The sequence below is a fragment of the Aethina tumida genome, chromosome 1 (genome assembly GCF_024364675.1).
Source record: "Aethina tumida isolate Nest 87 chromosome 1, icAetTumi1.1, whole genome shotgun sequence".
Taxonomy (NCBI): Eukaryota; Metazoa; Arthropoda; class Insecta; order Coleoptera; family Nitidulidae; genus Aethina; species Aethina tumida.
The window spans coordinates 17,095,595-17,117,235 of record NC_065435.1 but is presented as its reverse complement, the minus strand read 5'-3'; the positions used below and the strand labels follow the sequence as shown (position 1 = coordinate 17,117,235).

The 21,641-nt window shown below is 28.9% G+C and overlaps 1 protein-coding gene and 1 pseudogene across 4 annotated transcripts; both read left to right on the top strand.

Moving 5' to 3' along the window:
• The first annotated feature begins 5,436 nt into the window (after positions 1–5,436).
• Positions 5,437–6,808, top strand: LOC126264343 (uncharacterized; annotated as a pseudogene).
• A 2,510-nt stretch (positions 6,809–9,318) lies between these two features.
• LOC109609583 (battenin-like) lies at positions 9,319–21,263 on the top strand. Of its 4 annotated transcripts, XM_049961219.1 has the most exons (9): positions 14,055–14,262; positions 16,035–16,325; positions 16,788–16,846; positions 16,901–16,946; positions 18,753–18,890; positions 20,327–20,516; positions 20,606–20,755; positions 20,811–20,951; positions 21,069–21,263. In XM_049961219.1, the coding sequence occupies exons 2-9, from the start codon at positions 16,048–16,050 to the stop codon at positions 21,204–21,206; spliced, it is 1,140 nt and encodes a 379-aa protein (XP_049817176.1). In that variant the 5' UTR covers positions 14,055–14,262; positions 16,035–16,047; the 3' UTR covers positions 21,207–21,263. The 4 variants fall into 4 exon arrangements, with proteins under 4 accessions (XP_019881869.1, XP_049817175.1, XP_049817174.1 ...); XM_020026310.2 differs by lacking the exon at positions 14,055–14,262 and adding an exon at positions 9,319–9,426 and having other exon boundaries at positions 16,788–16,946; XM_049961218.1 differs by lacking the exon at positions 14,055–14,262 and adding an exon at positions 12,567–12,689 and having other exon boundaries at positions 16,788–16,946.
• The last annotated feature ends 378 nt before the right edge of the window (positions 21,264–21,641 follow it).

Below are 21,641 nucleotides of genomic sequence, written 5' to 3'. Positions count from 1 at the left end.
TGTCGATAAACTATTTCAAATGAGGCAACATGACACCTTCCAGTATATTACTTACATTATGGTGATTCCATTGCCCGAGAGTCAGCTCCAAATACCCAAGTTGGACAATAACTCGTATTTGTCAAGCTGTTTGTTCTTTGACCTATGAACTTTTTGTGTACCCTCACTGACCAAAATATTGAATTTAGAGATTGGTCATTGAAGCACCTGTTTTTAATCTCACCCTGCCAATTCAATGTTTTTTTAATCGGCCAACTTCATCCAACTGTGTAAAGAACATCCATATTTTATATTTCCCTCGGAATACTCTCGTTCGTCACGTTAAAAATAAAATAATTTGAACCAATAATTTAGCTAAAAATAATACATTTCTTTAAAATATATGTATATACAGTATTGGCAGAACTTTAAAAATATATAAATTGCTACCGCCCTGTATATGCAAATTTAATATAATTTATACCAATTATGAACACACTGTATACAAACATATCGGTGAATATTTCTTGATTTTAATTTCACAGTATATATCAAAGTAAACTGAGTTAATATAATGCCTCGTGGAAAGAAATTATTTTCCGAATTAAAATTACAAATTGTATCGTTCTTTCAATCCGATGAGAAAAAAATCAATATAGATCGATTGCAACGCGTGTTTTATATCAATTTTCAAGATTTAGTGATGTGGAAGGAAAAAATAAAAGTGGGAGACCAAGAAAAACCAATAGGTTTCAATATAAATAAATTCTATCCCACTTCAAACTTGGAATTAATGTTTCTTCAAGAACCGTAAGGGATAGATTACTACAAGGGGGCCTTCATGCGAGAAGGCCAGTCAAAAAAACCACTACTATCAGAGAAGAACGGATGAGTTAGAGTTATGTTTAGTAGGTCTCTTTCACATTGGACTTTAAATGATTGGAAACGAGCGATTTGGACTGATGAAAACAAGTTTAATCTGGTTGGCAGTGATGGGAATTTAAATGTAAGGTGACCTGTTCTTAAAAAGTTTAACCCAAAGTTTACCATACTCACTGTTAAACACGGCGACAGGTCGGTAATGGTATGGGGCTGCTTTTCGGGATTTGGAATGGGTCCTCTCTTTTGAATAGAAGGCATCTTAAATCGTTTTTGTGTAAGGAACAAACATGGTATCGTATTCAGATAAAAATATGTCACTAAATATTATTTTTAACAAGATAATGACCAGAAGGACACTTCAAAATATTTGAAGCAGTGGCTTTTAAGGGAAATAATTAATGGTATGAGCTGATAATGTCAATTTCTCGATCTAAACTACATTAAAAAGTTATGGGAGATAGTGAACAACAAAATAAGACACAAAGAGTATAGTAATCAGCAAGATTTATTCACGGTTCTGGAAGAGTCCTGGCAAAATATGGATTCAAATATTATTGACCGTCTGTTACTTTCCATGAAAAAAGGTGTTTGAAAGTTATTCATAATAATTGGAGTTTTACAATACATTAGTGTAGAATTAATTAAAATACTAATTACAAATTATTTGTAGTAATAAAACTTTAAATAGCATAAGTTGCTCTACTTTTTGCCAACCCAAAACTCTTTATTTTTTTATAGTTTAACTATGTAATTCTTAAATTTATAAATACTAATATTTACAATACTGTATAGTGTGTGACAGGACGAACGGATAATTTTAAAATGGTTAGTACTCAAGGTGAAAAGGAGGGGCAGATGTATGGCACAGTTTATGGGGTTAGATTTTTTATGAAATTGTCCATTGTGAAATAGTTGAGACCAGGAGAGTGCGCTGTGCGTGTTGAAACATTGCGACATTAAAAGCTTACAAAAGGAACTGTACATTATTCTTCAATTATTACACTCAAATTATTACAGTAAAATACGCGGTTTCTATTTATACCTCTCTAATGCCTTTCATATTTCAATTCTCAAAAAATACATAAGAAGACATAAAATTTAATATATTTACATTCAAGAATTACCGAAGCACCGATTTATTTCCTTATCAGCTTAAAATATTTCATAATAATAATTTGATGAATGAATATAAATAATTACTTTTCTACATCAGTAAGTTTGGAAAGGATTACAATTATCAACGGATAAAGTTACAAGTACAATCATTTTTAAAAATGTATTTATATCATACTATTTAATACCATATACATTCAAGTTAAAATATATTAATATTTCTTTAATTGATAATCTGATCGAATAACTTATTTGACATTAGTTGCTTTCCCTAATATTTTTAAGTGTAAAATTGGGGCCTACCGTTGGGGTAAGATAATATGGTTTAGGCTATGATTTTCTGTTTTCGTTGCAAATACGTGGCATAGCGTGCGACCCTACATCTTTATATTTAATAATCGTCATTAGTTTTTTAAAATTCTTTTGAATATAAATTCTTTCGAGGGGATTAATCGTTAGAGTTTCCCCGGTTACAAAGCATGTGTGTCACAAAACTATTATTAAGTAAAATGTGTCGCATTTTAGATGACAATTTTATACTATTATACAAAATATTCAATGACATAGACCCATGGTTTCGTGTCGTTAAAAATTGGGTTATGAATTTCATTTTATCTGACGAGGACGCTTTTAAAGGGGTTACTTTTTATTTAGTGGGACGAAACTATAAAAAAATAATTATATATTTATTAATATCAACAAATGTGTGCTTGAAACAATTGACTTGTAATATACTTTATGTCAATTTATATGGGAATATTTTAAATAAACAATCAAACAAACAGAAATTAAATAATATGAAGGTGTCCCTGAAAGGTCTATACAAAATTCGACTACGTCAAAATTAATGATTAATATTGATAATGTTTTATGAGATATTGTAAAATCTATTGATCCTTCAAATAAATTTTACCGTTTCAGAAACATGTACCGTGAACGGCAATATATTGTATATGTACTGTACTGGCAGAAAGTAGAGCAACTTTAAATATATATAAATTGCTACCGCCCTGTATACGCAAACCTAATATATTTTATACCAATTATAAACATTCTGTATACAAACATGTCGGTGAATATTTCTTGTATTAAAAATAATTCTGTTATCAACAAACCAAAAAACTAAATATTCGGCTGGCAAAAAGTAGAGCAACTTTTTACTAAATGTCATTATTCTCTACAAAATCCACAATAATTTTTAATTTTACAGTATATACCAAAGTAAACTGAGTTAATTTAATTCCTCGTGGAAAGATATTATTTTCCGAATTAAAATTACGGATTATATCGTTCTTTCAATCCAATAAGGAATAAAACTGGAAGACCAAGAAAAACCAATTGGTTTCATGATCCAGACTGCTTTTCGGGATTTGGAATGGGTCCTCTTCTTTGAATAGAACAAAATATGCCACTAAAACATTATTTTGGTCCATATAATGACTCGAAGAACACTTCCAAATATTTGAAGCAGTTACTTTTAAGGAAAGAAATTAATGGTATGAGCTGATCATGTCAATTTCTCGACCTAAACTCCAAATAAAACTTATGGGAGACAAACAACAAAACAACAAAATAAGACACAAAAAGTATAGTAATCAGCAAGATTTATTCACGATTCTGCAGCAGGCCTGGCAAAATATGGATCCAAATATTATTGCTATCCATGAAAAAAAGGTGTTTGGTGTTAATAATAATAGTAATTTTATAATATATTAGTGTAGAATTAATTAAAATACTAATTACAAATTATTTGTAGTAATAAAACTTTAAATAGCATAAGTTGCTCAAAACAAATAATCATCAGTAAAAATAAACTCTTTATTTGTTTTATTGTTTAACCATATAATTGTTAAATTTATAAAGGGAAGTTAAATTTCAATATACATATTTTTGAACATAATAACCAGGACAAAAATTATTCCTCTACTTTCTGCCAATACTGTATATCTTACATTAAATTTGTTAACATATTTGAATTTTTCTCCCTAAAAACTCTTGTTTACCAAGTGCTGCAATGTTTCTATCAACAAAAAATGAAGAAAATAAATTAAGGCAAATATATTATTATAAGAAAGCACATCTTAAAATATTATAAATCGAAATATTTTCTAAAACAAAATTGAACATATTTATCCCAAAACAATTCGCTATACCGTGTGATTTAATAAAAAACTGATTAACTTATCTGATCTATTACCCCATCTCAAATAAACACCATTTATTATTTCTTATCTTGGTTTATCATCATCAATCGATTACTCAAAAACCATTTTATACCATATTATATATATCGTTTTTTCCATTGCATCAATTCATCCAAGTGTTTACATCGGGATTCTAGTTTAAAAAGGAAGTGTCATCCGTATAGAAAATCAAATTGGAAAGGTCACACTTATTAATGTCATTATTAATAGAGAGCGTAAACATCAAGGGCCCCAATATTGAACAGTGCGGTACACCAATATTCAGTCAAGATGTATCTTCCTTTAAGGTATGTAAAGATCTGAGCAAGATGATGCATTTCTTGTATATGTTAGACTCATATGCCGAAGTTGCCGAAATGAGATTCTATTTCGAAATTTGTTTAGACTAATTTAAACTGAGCAATTCGGACTTGCTCAATAGCCGATTATGAATTTATTTTGGTAGGCGATCATTTTTAGTTACACATTTCGCCGATTGTTCAATTTATAAATATGGTAAGCAGTTCCCAATATGTCATAATATCTCTGCAAGTCTTGTTATTTGTAATAAAACTGTAGAAGAGAGTGGTGTGTCAGTGCTTTGTAAATTTATCCCGCATGTTTTAGCAATATACTGACGCAGTGTAGAGAATGAACATGTCATTTTATATTGATAAGCCGAGCGGTAATGTCACTTGGCCATTATCAGAACATAAATATTGTATTCCATTATCGTAGATTAAATAAATATATTTGAGACTCTTAATATCGGAGGAATGGAAAAATTAGTGCAGAAAAGATGTAATAAAATAAGTATTACATTACACTGTCAGAATTATATTATATTCTCTAAAAAACTCAAGAGGCTGGACACAAGCGAACGTTGGAAATAAGAAAGGAGGTTAATAAACGGTATTGTAGTATTAGTAGAAATATTGCTGAAGAATATCTGAAATTGTGTTTACAATGTCAACTAAAGAAAATGCTTAAGAAAAAGGGTCGGTTACGTAGTTAAACCAAAACTAACCAATAGTTTAACAAAAGAGGTCAAAATAGACGGAGAATTTAAATTTATATTAAATTATCAAGACCATCTTACCAAATTTGAGTTTCTCCGGCCAAGAGGACTCAAGAAGTAGTTTATAATTTAATGGACATATTATCTATATTTGGTGCTCCATATGTTTGAGGCAAAAATTATTCAAGGAAAACCACGACATTCTGAGAGTCGAGAATCAGTGGAGAGAGACAAAATATTCGTGATATGTTAATTGCTTGGATGAATGAAAATAACTCGACTGAATGGTTGGAAGTTTTACGATTTGTGCAAATGAAAAAAATAAATAGATCTACTACAGAAGTATTCAAAGAACTCCTTACGAGGTTTTATTTGAAGTTCTGACTTATTATTACAAATTGTAGAAAAATTTCAAGGCAAAGAAGGTATACCGAAATTGTTATCAGTGAATGAAACTATGGAAAATACAGTAACAAATCCGGAAGAATTTTTTAATGTAGAACATGAAACGATACAAATAGCGAAATAATTACAAGCACCCTAGAAGAAATAGTCCAGCAAGTTCCAATTGAACAAGATGAAACTGGAAATACAAAAAATAATAACTGTGAACATTTAAATGCAGAGATGCATCATGAAATATGAGATTTTGATGAAAATTTAGGTTGCACCGAAGAAGTCAAAAGTATTGGGTAAGTTCATCCATCAAAGACTATATTGTAGTATCTTGCAGGCAGACACGATGTTAAGATACAGTGTAATAAAGCTGCCATTGGCTAATGTCGGGCAAAATGTGGTTATAAAAATTCCGGACGAAGACAGAGGGCACTAATGGCGTTTTGGAGAAAATGACTTTCAGGTTAGTAATATTTTTGGTTGTGAAATTTTCTGAATTATTTAAGCAATTTTTATTTACAGTTGTCTCAAAGTGAATTTATATGTTAGAAAGATGTTCCATCAACGTCATCTTCTGTGAGACAGATTGCTGCTAAGGAAACTAGGTCCAAACAAGGGTTTATAAAACGTGACTGCAAGAAACGGTGGCAAAATAAAAAATGTGTGTCAACTAAAATAAAATATAACAGCAAATGTCATGATAGTTCATCTTGTAAGTTATAGGGTGCTTCTGATGAGAAATGAATGTTATTTTACTTGAGATATATCTATTTTTGTAATTTCAATCGGGGTCTGAGCATTTCTAAATTAAACAGTTGGTGAAATGTATAACAAAGAATGATCATTGCAAAAATAAATTCATAATCATCAATAGAGAAAACAAATTCCGAAATAGTATCTCATTTCGTTATCTGATCATTTGATCAGATCATATGAGTCTAACATACACCACATTCTTGCCTAGTTAAAAAAAGGTAGAAAATGTAAAAAATAGTTTAAATACACATACACAAAAATAACAAATAATGATAGAAATTATTAGTTTTTTTAGGTGAAGTCTTCATCGAGCTCTCCCAATGATTAATATTATAATAGATTTAAACACATTTTTTATTTATTGTATAATATACAAAAATTTTATTTAATTTGAGATTACTCTTTTTGATTTTCTAGACAGATTTTGGGTAAAGAAAATTCTTATCTATCTTGATATCAAGTGATAATTATATGTATACAGTATTGGCAGAAAATAGAGCAGCTTTTTTAAAATTCAAGTAATTTCTGTCCTGGTTATTATGTTAAAAAATATATATATATTAAAAACTAACATCCATTTATAAATTTTACAATTACATAGTTAAACAGTAAAAAAAAATAAAGAGTTTAATTTTACTGATGATTATTTGTTTTGGGTTGACAAAATGTAGAGCAATTTATACTAATTATAGTTTTATTACTACAAATAATTTGTAATTGTATTTTAATTAATTCTGCACTAATATATTGTAAATTCCATTATTATTAACTTCCAAACACCTTTTTTTCCATGGAATGCAATAGATGGTCAATAATATTTGGATCCATATTTTGCCAGGGCTCCTGGAGAATCATGAATAAATCTTGCTGATTTCTATACTCTTTGTATCTTATTTTGTTTTTCACTATCTCCCATAACATTTCAATCGAGAAATTAACATGATCAGCTCATAACGTTAATTTTTTTCCCTTAAAAACTGCTTCAAATATTGTTGAAAATAATGTTTTACCACCATGTTGTTCCTCAATATTTCTTTATACATAAAACGATCCGTGTATAGAGGGTATACTCAATGGCGAGGATTCATTCTAAATCTCGAAAAGCAGTTCCATACCATTACCGACCCGTCGCCGTATTTAACAGTGAATATGGCAAACTTTGAGTTAAACTTTTTATGAATAGGTCACCTTACATATAAATTCCCATCACTGCTATCCAGATTAAACTTGATTTCATCACTTCAGATCGCTCGGTTCCAATCAGTTAAAGTCGAGTGTAAAAGGGACCTGGTAAACTCAACTCTGCGTCGTCTGTTCTTCTCTGATAGTAGTGGTTTTTTGGTTGGCCTTCTCGTATGAAGACCCCTTGTAGTAATCTGTCTCTTACGGTTATTGGAGAAATATTAATTCCAAGTTGTGTTTCAAGTAGACCTTTTATTTTGCTGGAACTGAGGAAAAGATCTTTTTTGGAGTAGAATAAAATTTGTTTATCCTGAAACCAGTTTCATTTTTTCCTCCTACATTACCAAATATTGACAATTCTTGTAAAACACGCGTTACAATCGATCTATATTGATTTTTCTCTCATCGGATTGAAATAACGATACAATCCATGATTTTTTTAATGAAAGAATATACTGTAAAACTAAAAATTATTGTAGAGTTTGTAGTGATTAATGACATTTATTAAAAAGTTGCTCTACTTTTTGCCAGCCGAATATTTAATTTTCTGATTTCTTGCTAATAGGATTCTTTTTAATACAAGAAATATTCACCGATATGTTTGCATACAGTGTGTTTTTAATTGGATAAATTATACTAGATTTGCTTATACAGGGCGGTAGCAAGTTATATATTTTTAAAGTTGCTCTACTTTCTGCCAATACTGTATATACAAATAGAAATTAATTTTTTGGAAATAAGCTTATATGTAAAACTTAAATATTATTATTATTAGTTTATATTAACAAATTAATTTTTTGAAATATGCTCATATGTAAAACTAATAATATGACTGATATGAATAAAGGAGTGATAAGATCATGTGATTTGTGTCTTGTTTTGTAAGTGTTTTTAAGATGGGTATATACTTATATGTACTAACATATAATAGATAATATCTACTATAATTTAGACAATATCGAATACTAACTGTTTGACATGGTGATAAATATTTGCCAAAAATATGAAAACGTTTCAAACACCTTTCACATCCATTAATCGTGTAAAAACTAAAATTAAAAGTAGTTTAAATTTTGCACATATTCGTTTGAAAATGACATATGATAGGTATATATAGGCACCGGTATATTATGTAATTGGATTCAAATGAAGTATACCTATCTTGACCCTGAACACTAGCAACCTAATTAGTAATCAGTGCTTATTAATTAGTAGAAATTCTCTAGAAATATTCTTTACATCATAAATTTTACTTTACTTTTACTTGAATCAAATTTGAGAAATTAAATAATTATTATAATGTTAAAAACTTTTTACACTTTTAAAATAACTAACTTATCACGGACTTAGTAATAATAGTTAAATAGTTCACTTGTTATTTGTACCTATTTAGAATATATATCTCTTAAACTTTCAAGGTAACATGCAAGTTGAAATGTATCATAAAATGAATTTTTTGACAACCTTAATCACAATTGTTTTTAATAATTCATAGAGAAAACAGAGCAAATTATTTGGTATGAAAGATTTTCCTAAAACTCAAAGTTTGACTTTCACTTCAACTCCTTGTAAAAATATAGTTCATGTTCTTAATTAGAAAAATTAATTGTGAGTAATGTTTTAAAAATCATAACGATTAATAATAATAACACAACGTTCATATTTATTGTAGGAATATAAAAAAAGAAAAAAAAAAATTATTTAAATATTTGTTATATGATATATAACGGTTAAAATATACCTCCGCCAATGGCATGTCATTTTAATGTTTAATCTTTACACTACTTGAGTATTGTATTTGGCTTAATATTCTAGTCCGCGACCGTGTTGATTATATCTAATCAATCTATTTTATACGTTGATTAATATTAAGTTTAGTTAAGTCAATCCGTGTTCCATTCTAGCTAGCATCAATCGGTAAGTCCATAAATCAGATTCAGATTTTTTATCAACAAATATAAACGGAAATGAATCAGCATCCCTTTCCAACTGATATTCATCTCCTATATTTTAAATATGTTATATCAGCTGTATTTAAATACTGTATGGTGTTCCTAAAAAATTCCAACTGAATTCAATTAACCTTTCGTGTATATTATTTTAATGGGACTAACGTGATTTTATGTGGTGTGAAATTTTAATAGTGTATAATATTTTAAGAGCGCAATTCTGTTCTAAAAATAACCGTTTCTATACATGGTGTTTAAATTTACTAACATTGCAACATTGGTTGCTTAGTTTAGAAAGTCTACTTATGTGGGTTACTATGCAAAAATCATATTTTTTTTTTTCTTTTTTAATTCAATATTTTCGCTTCTTTTTTTGGTAAGTTTATTGTTGACGTGTGAGTTAGACTACTAACTTTATTTACTCAATAAAAATAAAATAAAGGTTATGTATCTAAGCAAGAAAAAATAAATTAAACAAGAATTGTAAGAATTTAAGAGCCCAGAACATATTATATTGTAGAAATTTATTTAAATATTTTTATGTTTAAATGTGGAAATTTATTATTATTTTTATTAAAATAACCAGTGAAAATAGCAATTTTAAACAAAAGTTTCTGTGCTATTTTTTAAACCTAATTCATTACTATTTATCATAATATACAAATTATGATAAGTATTGTTACGGAAGTATTAAAAAAAGATTAGACTTGTAAACAATTATAATCATTTAAACGGTGATACACATTTACTTTAGCTCGTCGTGAAAATTCACCTATTTATCATATGTGTAAAGTTCTGTATAACAATATAAAGTTCAAAATTTGTGTTAATAGGTTCAAATAATTATTGTAACAATAAGTGCACTTATGAAATTTATCAGTTATATTCTTAATAGTTGAAATATAAATATATAATAACTTTTTGAGAATAAAAATACATATACAAAGTAACACTTTTAAATACAGTTAATATCGTAATACTCCTATTTAACATAATGACATTTAAGATTTTTAGTGTATATGAAATGATAACAATGTTCCCAATAATTAATAACAGATATAAATAGTAATTAACACAAACTACGTTCAATTCACAACACTATGAAATATTTTATAAGAAATACACCCCAGTATGTTATATCCAGTGTGACCGACTTACAACTCACATGTATTACCTATTTTCAAAAAGTTTCGTTTTATCATGGTTCATCGTAAATTGATTACACGAGAACATACCATTCATTTAAATTCGTACGTACATCTGGATTGATGTTTAAAAAAGATGTGTCATCCGCATACAAAATAAAATTGCCATGGCCATACTTATTAATGTCATTAATAATGTCATATAAATCAGTCGACATCCATCACTGAAACGGAATTTCTTTATCTATATGCAGTATTGGTAGAAAGTAGAGTAACTTTCAAAATTTATAAATTGTTGCCGCCCTTTATAAGCAAACCTAACATAATTTATACCAATTATGAACACACTGTATACAAACATATCGGTTAATATTACTTGTGTTAAAAATAATTCTGTTAGCTACAAATCAAAAAACTAAATATTCGGCTGGCAAAAAGTGGAGCAACTTTTTACTAAATGTCACTAATCTCTACAAAATCGACAACAATTTTTAGTTTTACAGTATACACCAAAGTAAACTGATTGTATCGTTCGTTCAATCCGATGAGAGAAAAATCGCTTGATTGTAAAGCAACAATTTGGTAATGTGGAAGGAAAAAATAAAACTGGAAGACCAAGAAAAACCAATAGGTTTCAGGATAAACAAATTTTATCCTACTCCAAAAAAGATCCTTTCCTCAGTTCCAGCAAATGCGAGAAGGCCAACCAAAAAAACACTACTATCAGAGAAGAACAGACGAAGCACAGTTGAGTTTACCAGATCCCTTTTACATTAGACTTTAAATGATTGGAAATGAGCGATCTGATGTGATGAAATCATATTTAATCTCGTTAGCAGTGCTGGAATTTTATATGGATATATTCACAGTTAAATACGACGACAGATCGGTAATGGCATGGGACTGCTTTTCGGGATTTGGAATGGGTTCTCACCTTTGAATAGAGGGTATCATGGATCATTTTATGTATAAAAAATACTTAGGAACAACATGGTATCGTATTCAGAACAAAATATGCCTCTAAAACATTATTTTCAACAATATAATAACCCTTCAAAATATTTGAAGCAGTTGCTTTTAAGGGAAAAAATTGTTATGAGCTGACCATGTTATTTTCCCAATCTAAACTCCATTGAAAATCTGTGGAAGATAGTGAACAATAAAATAAGATACAAAGAGTATAATAATCAGCAAGATTTATTCACGGTTCTCCAGGAGGCCTGGCAAAATATGGATCCAAATATTATTGACCACCTATGGCTTTCCATGAATAAAAGGTGTCTGGAAATTCTTCATAATAATGGAAATTTTACAGTGTAGAATTAATTAAAATACGAATTATAGCCCAAAACAAATAATCATCAGTAAAATTAAACTCTAAAGAGTATAAAATAAAATATTTTTTTTTATTGTTTAATAATAACCAAAATAAAAAATATTTGAATTTTAAAGAAGATCCTCTACTTTCTGCCAATACTTTATATATATAGGGTATTTCATTTCATAAGTCGATTTGTTAAGAAAAATTAACAATATAATAATTGAAAATATTTTTTTATCTTGTTTTCTATCGGACTTTTATTAGAATTTTTTTAAGAAATCGACTTGGTTAAAAAATTTCGGATAAGTTATGAAACACCCTGTACATATGAAATAAAAAAATATATTAAAAACATTAATAATATACAACAGCCAAAAACAATCAATATGTGACACCATGTATAATCAAACGTTAATTATTAAATGAAGTTTATCAAGTATGTTATAATATTGTTTACAGACGAGAAATCAATGCACAAGGGATTATATTAAGACATAATAATGTTTTAAAAATAATCAGAAAAATTCCATGTTTTGTCCATTTTATAACATATTGTTTTTTCATTTTTGCGTCTCATAATACTTATTATATTAATGAATAAATTGATGTAGTTGTAAAGAAGCAAGTTAGTGCATTAGTGCATTATAAGATAGCTTTATATTTGAAAATACACCTTTTAATATTGATTTATATGCCTGGGTATGTCTGTTACGTCTAATCCTTTCAGTTGTATTATTAATGCAACTGTTAGGCTGCGAGGAACAGGTAAATGCAATTTGGTTTGTTGCGAATTCATAAGCGCTTCCTGTTGTCTGACTCTATTACCGTTTAAATAGGCTAAATAGTCACTCAACAAAAATCGATTGCTGACCAATTTATTAAGAATATTTCAAATTGCAATCATCTAAATTTTTATATTTTAATTATTTTAACAAAAATATTTTAGTATTTAATAAATAATTACGTTACAATTGGAGATGATTTTCTAACACATTCTAAATAAACAAATAATTAAATAAATTGTTCTTGTTTTGTTCCTAATTGATAAAACGCTTTACTCTGAACTTCCATCGTCAATCACCAATGCCGAGAATTAAATGATCATACGTAGGATGGAGGTGCAGCCCTGCATTGCAATACATTGGGGCATCCATATACCAGGAAGACACAGATCTATAAATACAGACTCTAAGAAATTCCTCTTCAAGAAAAACATATGTGTTTGTTATCCAGATGATTTAAATGTAAACGAAAATGGAGTTAACAAATGTAAACTTGACTAAGTAAAATTTCGATCAATCTTGAAATTAATCGAACAAGTATCTCGGACGTACAAGATTGTTCTGGAAAGGTAAAGGGTACCTTTACAGCATAACATATATTCAAAATATAGTAAATAATATGACTATTTATTTTTTTATCTACGGTTTGTGAAGAAAACAACAGAATCCACAACATTCAAGCATCGAGGTATACGAAAGAAGATTTAATCCAATAACAAATTAACAAGTAAAAAAATATCAATATTAGATATAATGCAATAAATATTTTAGATCGATTACTAGTTTATCAAAGTTGGGAAGAAGAAAAACAATTTTCAAGACTACGATTTTAAAGCAAAACCGAAGTCTACATTTACTTCACACTACATTTTATGGTATATCAAACGTGTTTAAACCATATTTATCGGTTCCCCCCAATTTTCGTATGCCAAACACGCTTGGAAAATACTATGGAACCAAAGTCAACAAAATCAATGTAATTGCTGAAGTCAGACAACCACTGATCCAGAAAAAGAAACGCCTATATATAGGTAAACCTCAAACTTTCTTCTAATCATTAACTTTAAAATGACTGCAGACAGAACAACAGCCAAAACGTCGCGAATTAAAACAATTAAAATTCTTGGGAAAAGCACTTAATAATAAAATTCTTATGGTAAAATCAGATCAAATCAGAAGAGCTACTAATACACTGCCATATGATCCAACACTGCAAATAATACTGATTTTACAGATACCTACAACTTAATAATCAATACGAGATAGACTGTTGACTATTAATAAATACTGTAACAACTTTATACAATAACGATAATCTGGTATCAAATTATCGCTATTTTAGAAAAATGTGCGACGATGCACACTATGGATCCTGAAGGTGAAGATCTAGCGTATCACCTTTCGAACTTTGAAGAATCTGCTGATACTAAATATGCATATAAATACGACTTAAAAACAACAAGAGTGACTATCTAGTTGTTCTGTGAGTCTGTAGTTCGATTGTTTGATTACGTTTTGTCGACCTTAACCTGAAACACAAAATAATAGCATATAACGTAAGTACTTATATTAATAAACCAATTAAGTTAAATAAGTAATCAAGTGAGTACAGTACAATCAGTCTTCATGATCTATTAGTTATGGTGTTTAGTAAAGATGTGGATCGCTTTTTGGCCTCTACTTGGCGGTTCCACTTGCACAATATAAGTATTTTTACTTATAAAAATTTCAACAAGTGTATTTATACAAATTATTCAGTGTCAGGTGATTAATCCATTAAGCATCCAGTATTATTCAATATTATTTCTTGCAGTATCACTTTAAAGTAATTTTAATGGGCAGTCTGTTGAGAGTGCTTATTTTATAACAAAATTGTTGCAAGAGCTTGGGAGTTTCAATATTTATTATGCATTTTATTAGTAAACCTTTCCTTGCAATTTAAAACTACAGTTTATTTAGCTAGATCCAACGATACCAACATAAGATTGACCAAAGTCTAGTCTCAAAGCAAATATTTATGGTTGCAGCATTATACAGAACCTTCTTCTTTAGAAGAAATGGATAGGCGGTGTACGGAATCTGAATGCTTTGAATTGAGGCAAAAGTCTCTTAAATCAAAAGTTATTAAAACTTAAAGTTTTATACATATACATAAAATTTCTGTGGCTTTTGATTAGCTTGTACCATACCATTATATCCCCAGTACATCCCCAATATAACCGTTTCATATAATGGTCTATTTACATCTGATTTGTGTTCATACGTTCAATCATATAACAATTGGAAAAGGCAAAATAAATATTACTTGTGATAGAGATGAGAAGCATTGTAGTTTTTACGACAATACAAATGTTCAGTCTCTCAAAAAATAGTTGGTCAAAGTTATAAATAAAATAAAAAGTTTCACCAAGACTCGACTCAATCAGAAAGAAGATACCAGCTTCAGTGATCTGATCAAAAGACCAGAGTCTGGACCCCAGAGTAAAAAGCTTTCCCAGAAAAATCGCTACAATAATACAAGCTAAAGATGGACTCACCAGATATTAAAAAAATATAATTGAAAAAACTACAAATATCTTCAACTCAAAATATCTCAAAGCAGATATTTATGGCTGCAGCATTATACAGAACCTTCTTCTTTAGAAGAAATGGGTAGGCTGTGTACAGAATCTGAATGCTTTGAACTGAAGCAAAAATCTCTTAAATCAAAAGTTATTAAAAATTAATTAAAAAGTTTTATACATATATGTAAAATTTATTTGGCTTTTGCTTAGCCTGTACCATGACATTATATTCTAATTACATCCCCAATATAATCGTTTTATAGGATGGTCTATTCACATCTGATTTGTGTTCATACGTTCAATTATATAATTGTTGGAAAAGGCAAAATAAATACTACTTGTGATAGAGATAGTTGGTCAAAGTTATAAATAAAGACGTGACTCAATCAGACAGAAGATATCAAAGCTGCTAATGTATAAATGTCCATTTACTGACTTTTCATCTGATTTTGGTTTATCAGACCTTAAGATGTTTGTAACTGAACAAACTAATGATTAAAAATAGAATATTGGAATTATTTGTTTAAATGCTGAAAGTGATTGAAACATTCTGCAGCTGCAACTCAGTTATTTTCTCCCATTCATCTTGATCATTTATTTAGAACGACGAATTAAGTAAAATGATCAAAGAACAACAATTTGCTATTATCTAAAGTGACAGACTTATTATAACTTTAACTATAAACTAATATAATATAATTAATACGTAAAATTTATTTGGTGTATCAATGTTTATGGTTATTAATAAAAATAATATTTTTTAGATTAATATTAGACATGGAAAATACAAAGGTGGATGCTACTGTCGATAAAAGTAAAATGACATCATTTCGATGTTTAATTGCATATTGGATTCTCGGACTCTGTAATAATTATGGATATGTAGTTATGCTCACAGCAGCAAATGATATAATAAAAGAGTATTCCACTTCTACAGAAGAAAAAAATTATGAACGAAATTGTACATATTTATCAACTGGGGCCATATTATTGGCTGATGTTTTGCCAGCATTATTAATAAAGGCTCTGGCACCTTTCATACCATTTTTTGTACAGTAAGTAATATTCATTTCAAAAATTGTATGTATAATTTTCCAGTACAGTTTACTAGGTGTAAATATACTGAGTGACATTCTTTTTCTAAATAACCTAAAGGAATGTATGAGAGTGTGTACATTTCAAAAGTATGCATATTAACTAACCATTTATATGATGTGGTGTTTGATACCTTATTTTCTTTTGTCATTTCTTTACTTTATCATTAGTATTTAAGGAAATCAAATATTAGCTTCAATTCACTCCCATAACTAAATCTCAGGTGCCCTTTCTGACCCTCTGAAGATTTTTAAAGAATTTACTGAATATGCATGAATACTATTGAAATGAGCATACCATAGAAGCCAGGTTAATTTTAAAAAAATATGTCAACTATTTATGTGTTATTTTAAAAACTTAAAATACTATTTTAACTTAAAAATTAAGTATAGTAAAGTTATTAATTAAGTTGAATTTTTTAGTATCAGAGTAGCTATCTGTGTTCTTATATCAGCTGGAGGATTTCTACTAGTAGCATTTAGTAATTCAATGGAAATAGCCATATTAGGAGTGGCTTTAACATCACTAGTTTCAGGTCTAGGCGAAGTTACATTTCTTCAATATAGTTCATTCTATCATAAGTAAGTATCATAAATCTTTTAAAACATATAAAGTGAAATACACCTCTTCATATTTAAACCAGTTATTACTTTAAAAAATTAGACAATTACAAAAATAAATAATAATTATCTGGAGTGTATGGTGGATGAAGTAAATTTAACATTTTGAAGCTTCTTTTATGTGATCTCATGCTATTATGAAGAAGTAGAACGCCTTTTCTATTGGAAATTTGACTATTTACCTTCAGAAAAATCTTACTATCATCAGCAACTGTAATAAATACATCATCACATTTAACAATATCCAAAAGATCACTAATTAATAAACTAAATTAATACAGAAATTGGAGGCCCTCAATTGAATCCCTGTGGTACATTGGATGGATTCATATTACCATTAACCATTTTAATACTAAGTAATTAAATTGCATATTCCTGAACGTTCTTATATCTCATTTTATAACAGCTTTAGTAATCGAACTTAAAGCAGTCACCATTAATACTTTGTTAAACAATGTCTCTATTCACTTCCTTCACTCTCAACCACTCAACCACGATAACTTAGTGTTTAGCATCATTGGAGGTTGCAACATTCAGGATTTTTAGCTTTTAATACTAAATTGTTCTCGATATTATTTCTTTTTCACATAAATTTCAGACTATTCATATTGTATAAAATATTCCATAACGATTGTACCATTTAATTAAATGAATCAACTGAAACCAACATTATTTACGAAGTGCAAAAATAACTCTGACGATTTGTGGTTTGGTAATTTTGCAATGTAATTTGATTGTATAATCAATACTGTTGAATATTTTGTTCTGGGTAAAAACCAAGTAATATTTTGATTATGGTGTTTAAAACTTTATTTTTTAGAATGAATTGATTAAATGCAGCAACAAAACATTTTCAGTTTCAATAATAAACTCATACAGTTGTTGTAGAGCAGAAAATTAGTAAGTACGCCTGGAGCTGTGATGGTCCACACAAACGTAGTACTAATACATGTTTCAGAAGAATTTATTTGCACAACATTCAAAAAATATTTAGACATCACAAGTGAAGAAGTAATCAATTGCTATTGAATAACATGACATGAATGATAAAATTGGGATCCAATTTATGAAAAGAAATAAATTAAAATTTCAGCGATGACATGGTCTATTTGTGAAGCAACCTTAAAAGGCTTCATCATTTAGAAGTTGCATTTTAGAAACACATTATCATATGGAAGAACTAGAATAATAGAAAGTTTCTTCGACGAACAATGGAACGAGAATGTTGAACACAAAATTGGCGGAATAGGAATAACAGAAGTATGATTTGATTGATTGATTGATTTCAATTTCTAGCGCCACCTTTCGTATGTAAATGTATCCAGGGCATTCAATGATGCCTACCATTCATAGAATTTTGAAGAATGGTGGAGCTTTCATAAAAAGGGCCTCTATAGGACAAAAATGGTATCGATATATATAACGATACCAATCTGTGTACTGAGATAGTTTTTCCTTTTATCTCTATTAATAATTAGTTAGTTCTTTATTATTTAAGACTATATCAAATAATATCTATAAAACAAAACATGTGTATAGAAAAGACAGAAAACAGAATAATTTAAAATAAATAATAGGAGGGTGGAGGTTACATTTTAGTAGGTTTTTATTCTGTTTTACATAGAGTATATAAATATGTATAAAATAAGCAAAATGTGTATAACATAATAAAAACTATACATAGAGCTTATTTTTAGACTATTTCGATTAGGATAATAAAATAATCATTGTGTATGTAACTTTTGAATAAGAATAATTTATGTTTAGAAATGTAGTGTCCACATGGAGTTCAGGCACTGGTGGCGCCGGAGTAATAGGTGCTATCTCATATTCTCTTCTACACTACATTGGAATGAGATTAGCTTTGAAAATAATGATAATCATTCCAATTATCATGGGTCTAACGTAAGTAAATATTTAATTTTTTTTATATTTAATTTAAAAATAAGTTAGAAATATAGAAATTTTCTATTTTCTCTTACACTTTTTTAGGGTAATGTGAGACCATTCACCTAGATAGGGAAATTTGTGTTTATTACTTATCATAAATTTGCCATGAAATGGTAAATGAATCAAACACCCTATAAATATGTCAAAGAAAGTTTCTATATTTCTGCTGTAAACTAGTGTTAGTAACACCTAGAAAAACTTGTGAATCACTTAGTTAAACAACACATGATTGAATGTCTAACAATCGAAGTGGCTTTATACTATTAACGTTCCGTGCTTTGTCTACTAAACACCATCGTTGTGTTCGGTGTATATTATGGAACAGTGTTTCAATTCTTTAGTTATTCCGTTATTATATGTGCCATGACATTATTCTGATTTTTACTAAAAGTGGAAAAATTTTGTTGGCTTTATTCCACTGAATTTTGGAGTGTGAGTGAGTCAATGAGTTGTCTGCATGTGTATCCCACTTGAGCTGGAATTATGGTGTCCTCACGTCTATAATTGTTTGTTGTTTTGAGGAGGCAGGTGAGTGGCTTAGAAGTTGAGTTATGTTCATCATCGACCTCGGCATTTATGTCAAACATTCAACAGTTCTATTGACAAGGGCTCCGGAACACAATGCTGCACAAAGAATTTTAAGAAATTTTCCGATAGGGTAAATAAGTACACATCAATATTCAGTCTCCTCGAATTCACCTAATCAATAAAACTGTTTATATTCATTTAATTGTATACGTGTGTTTTATCAAATATAGATAACGGTATTCATATATCATTAATTATTTCTAGGAATTTTGTGATACCATGTAGGAAGGGGTTTTCCCAATTTAACGTACGTCGTATAAATAATAAATAATAAATATGTATTGCTAAACTAGTGTACACCGGTGTGAACCTTCGTTAATCACTCTTGATTATTAATCAAAATTCTTTCTAAAATTTAACTCCAATTTAATATATAAAAGAAGGTAATATTCTGTAAGATGCTTCTCTGAGAGGCCCCACCAATATAATCTAAAATTTTGGTGGAAGTGACCATATTTTTATTTGTTCATATTAATGTCTTAAAGCACTTCTAACATGTCCTTATCGAGGATCATCTAATTCATTAGAACTTACACTCTCGATACAGTCAGTAGTGATGTTTTTTTCACACATATAATCTTCTAATTAAATAACATGGAAAATAAATTTAATTTAGCCACACACCTACATACCTATGATAACACACATAAAAATAAAAAGGTTGTGCAAAAATAAACGGGGTACATAATTGCTATTGATTATAGCATGGCTGAATTTTTTTATATATTTAATGTTAGTTTTTTGGTTAGTAACCCCAAAATTTCAAAACTTTTTTAATGACATATTTATCAATCTGTTATCAGATTTTGGATTTTACTACCAAAACCTTTTGGAGAAAACATTTTGGAGGTACAGAAGGAGGTTAACACTCTTGAACTGAAAAGTCCTAGGGAAGCTATAAAATATAAATTAAAATTAATTCCGGGTTTATTAAAATATATTATTCCTTTTTCATTGGTATATTTATTTGAGTATTTCATAAATCAAGGAACGGTGAGTATTAACTATCATACGTCATTAAACCAAAAACAGTCTGCGTATTCCAAGTGTATTAATACTATTAGTGAACAAATATATTTTAGTTCGAACTGATTGACTTTCGGAATAGTTTTGTTGACCAAAATGAACAATACAGATGGCTGCAAGTGTCTTATCAAGTAGGAGTTTTAATTTCCAGGTCTTCTGTAAATTGCGTACATATAAGACATATCTGGATTTTAAGTGTACTACAGGTAAAATATAACTTATTACTATTACTATTAATAAATAATATAATTTTGCTTTTAGTTAATTAATGTGATAATTTATACAACAGAAGTTATATATTTCTACATACCTAATTTTATTATAATGATTGTATTAACCATATGGGAAGGACTCCTTGGTGGATCAGCGTATGTAAATACATATTATACAATTTCCAGTGAGGTATGTATATTTTATTTCTCCATAAACTCTATATACCATATAATGTAACAAAATAACACAATACATTGTCTATATTTTTAAATGTAGTCATATGATTTAACAATTATTTTGTTTTAGGTCAATGAAAAGGATAAGCAATTTTCTTTAGCAATTACTGGTTTTGGAGACAGTATTGGAATTACTTTAGCGGGTGTTTTATCTATGATAGTACATAATAAAATATGCGATTTACCAGTACCAGAAAACATTCCTTAAATTAATATTTTTTAATTTTATATGTAAAATAATATAATAAATTTAATTATTATTAAATTGTGTATATTTATTAATGTCCTTGCACATTGGGACGACTTTGTAAAAGACAGTTAAAAATCTGACTTCAAAGATCCCACGTACTTCAAACATAAAGGATTACGCAAAACCAAGGAATATTTTATTAATTTTAGAAAAAAGTACTAACATCAATAGTTTTCATAGTAGTGTGACCTTATTTACAAATATTGCGTATATTTGTGTTGTACTATATAGACCCCCAGGATGGATCCACCTTGTCGTGGTCCTGGGGCTCAGTACCGTTCCACAAACCAGTGACAGTGGGGAGCTAACGGATCCAACACCGCAAGACCAATCCATCCCCAGTAAGACCATATATGAGAGACATATGGTCATGATCTTCGGATCGGTACCCGG

Bases quoted from the DNA above. Each gene is read 5' to 3' on its own strand.
- LOC109609583 (XM_020026310.2), top strand. From the start codon at position 16,048: ATGGAAAATACAAAGGTGGATGCTACTGTCGATAAAAGTAAAATGACA. The intron at 16,326-16,787 runs GTAAGTAATATT...TGAATTTTTTAG, and splicing joins TTCATACCATTTTTTGTACA to TATCAGAGTAGCTATCTGTG. The intron at 18,891-20,326 runs GTAAGTAAATAT...ATCTGTTATCAG, and splicing joins CCAATTATCATGGGTCTAAC to ATTTTGGATTTTACTACCAA.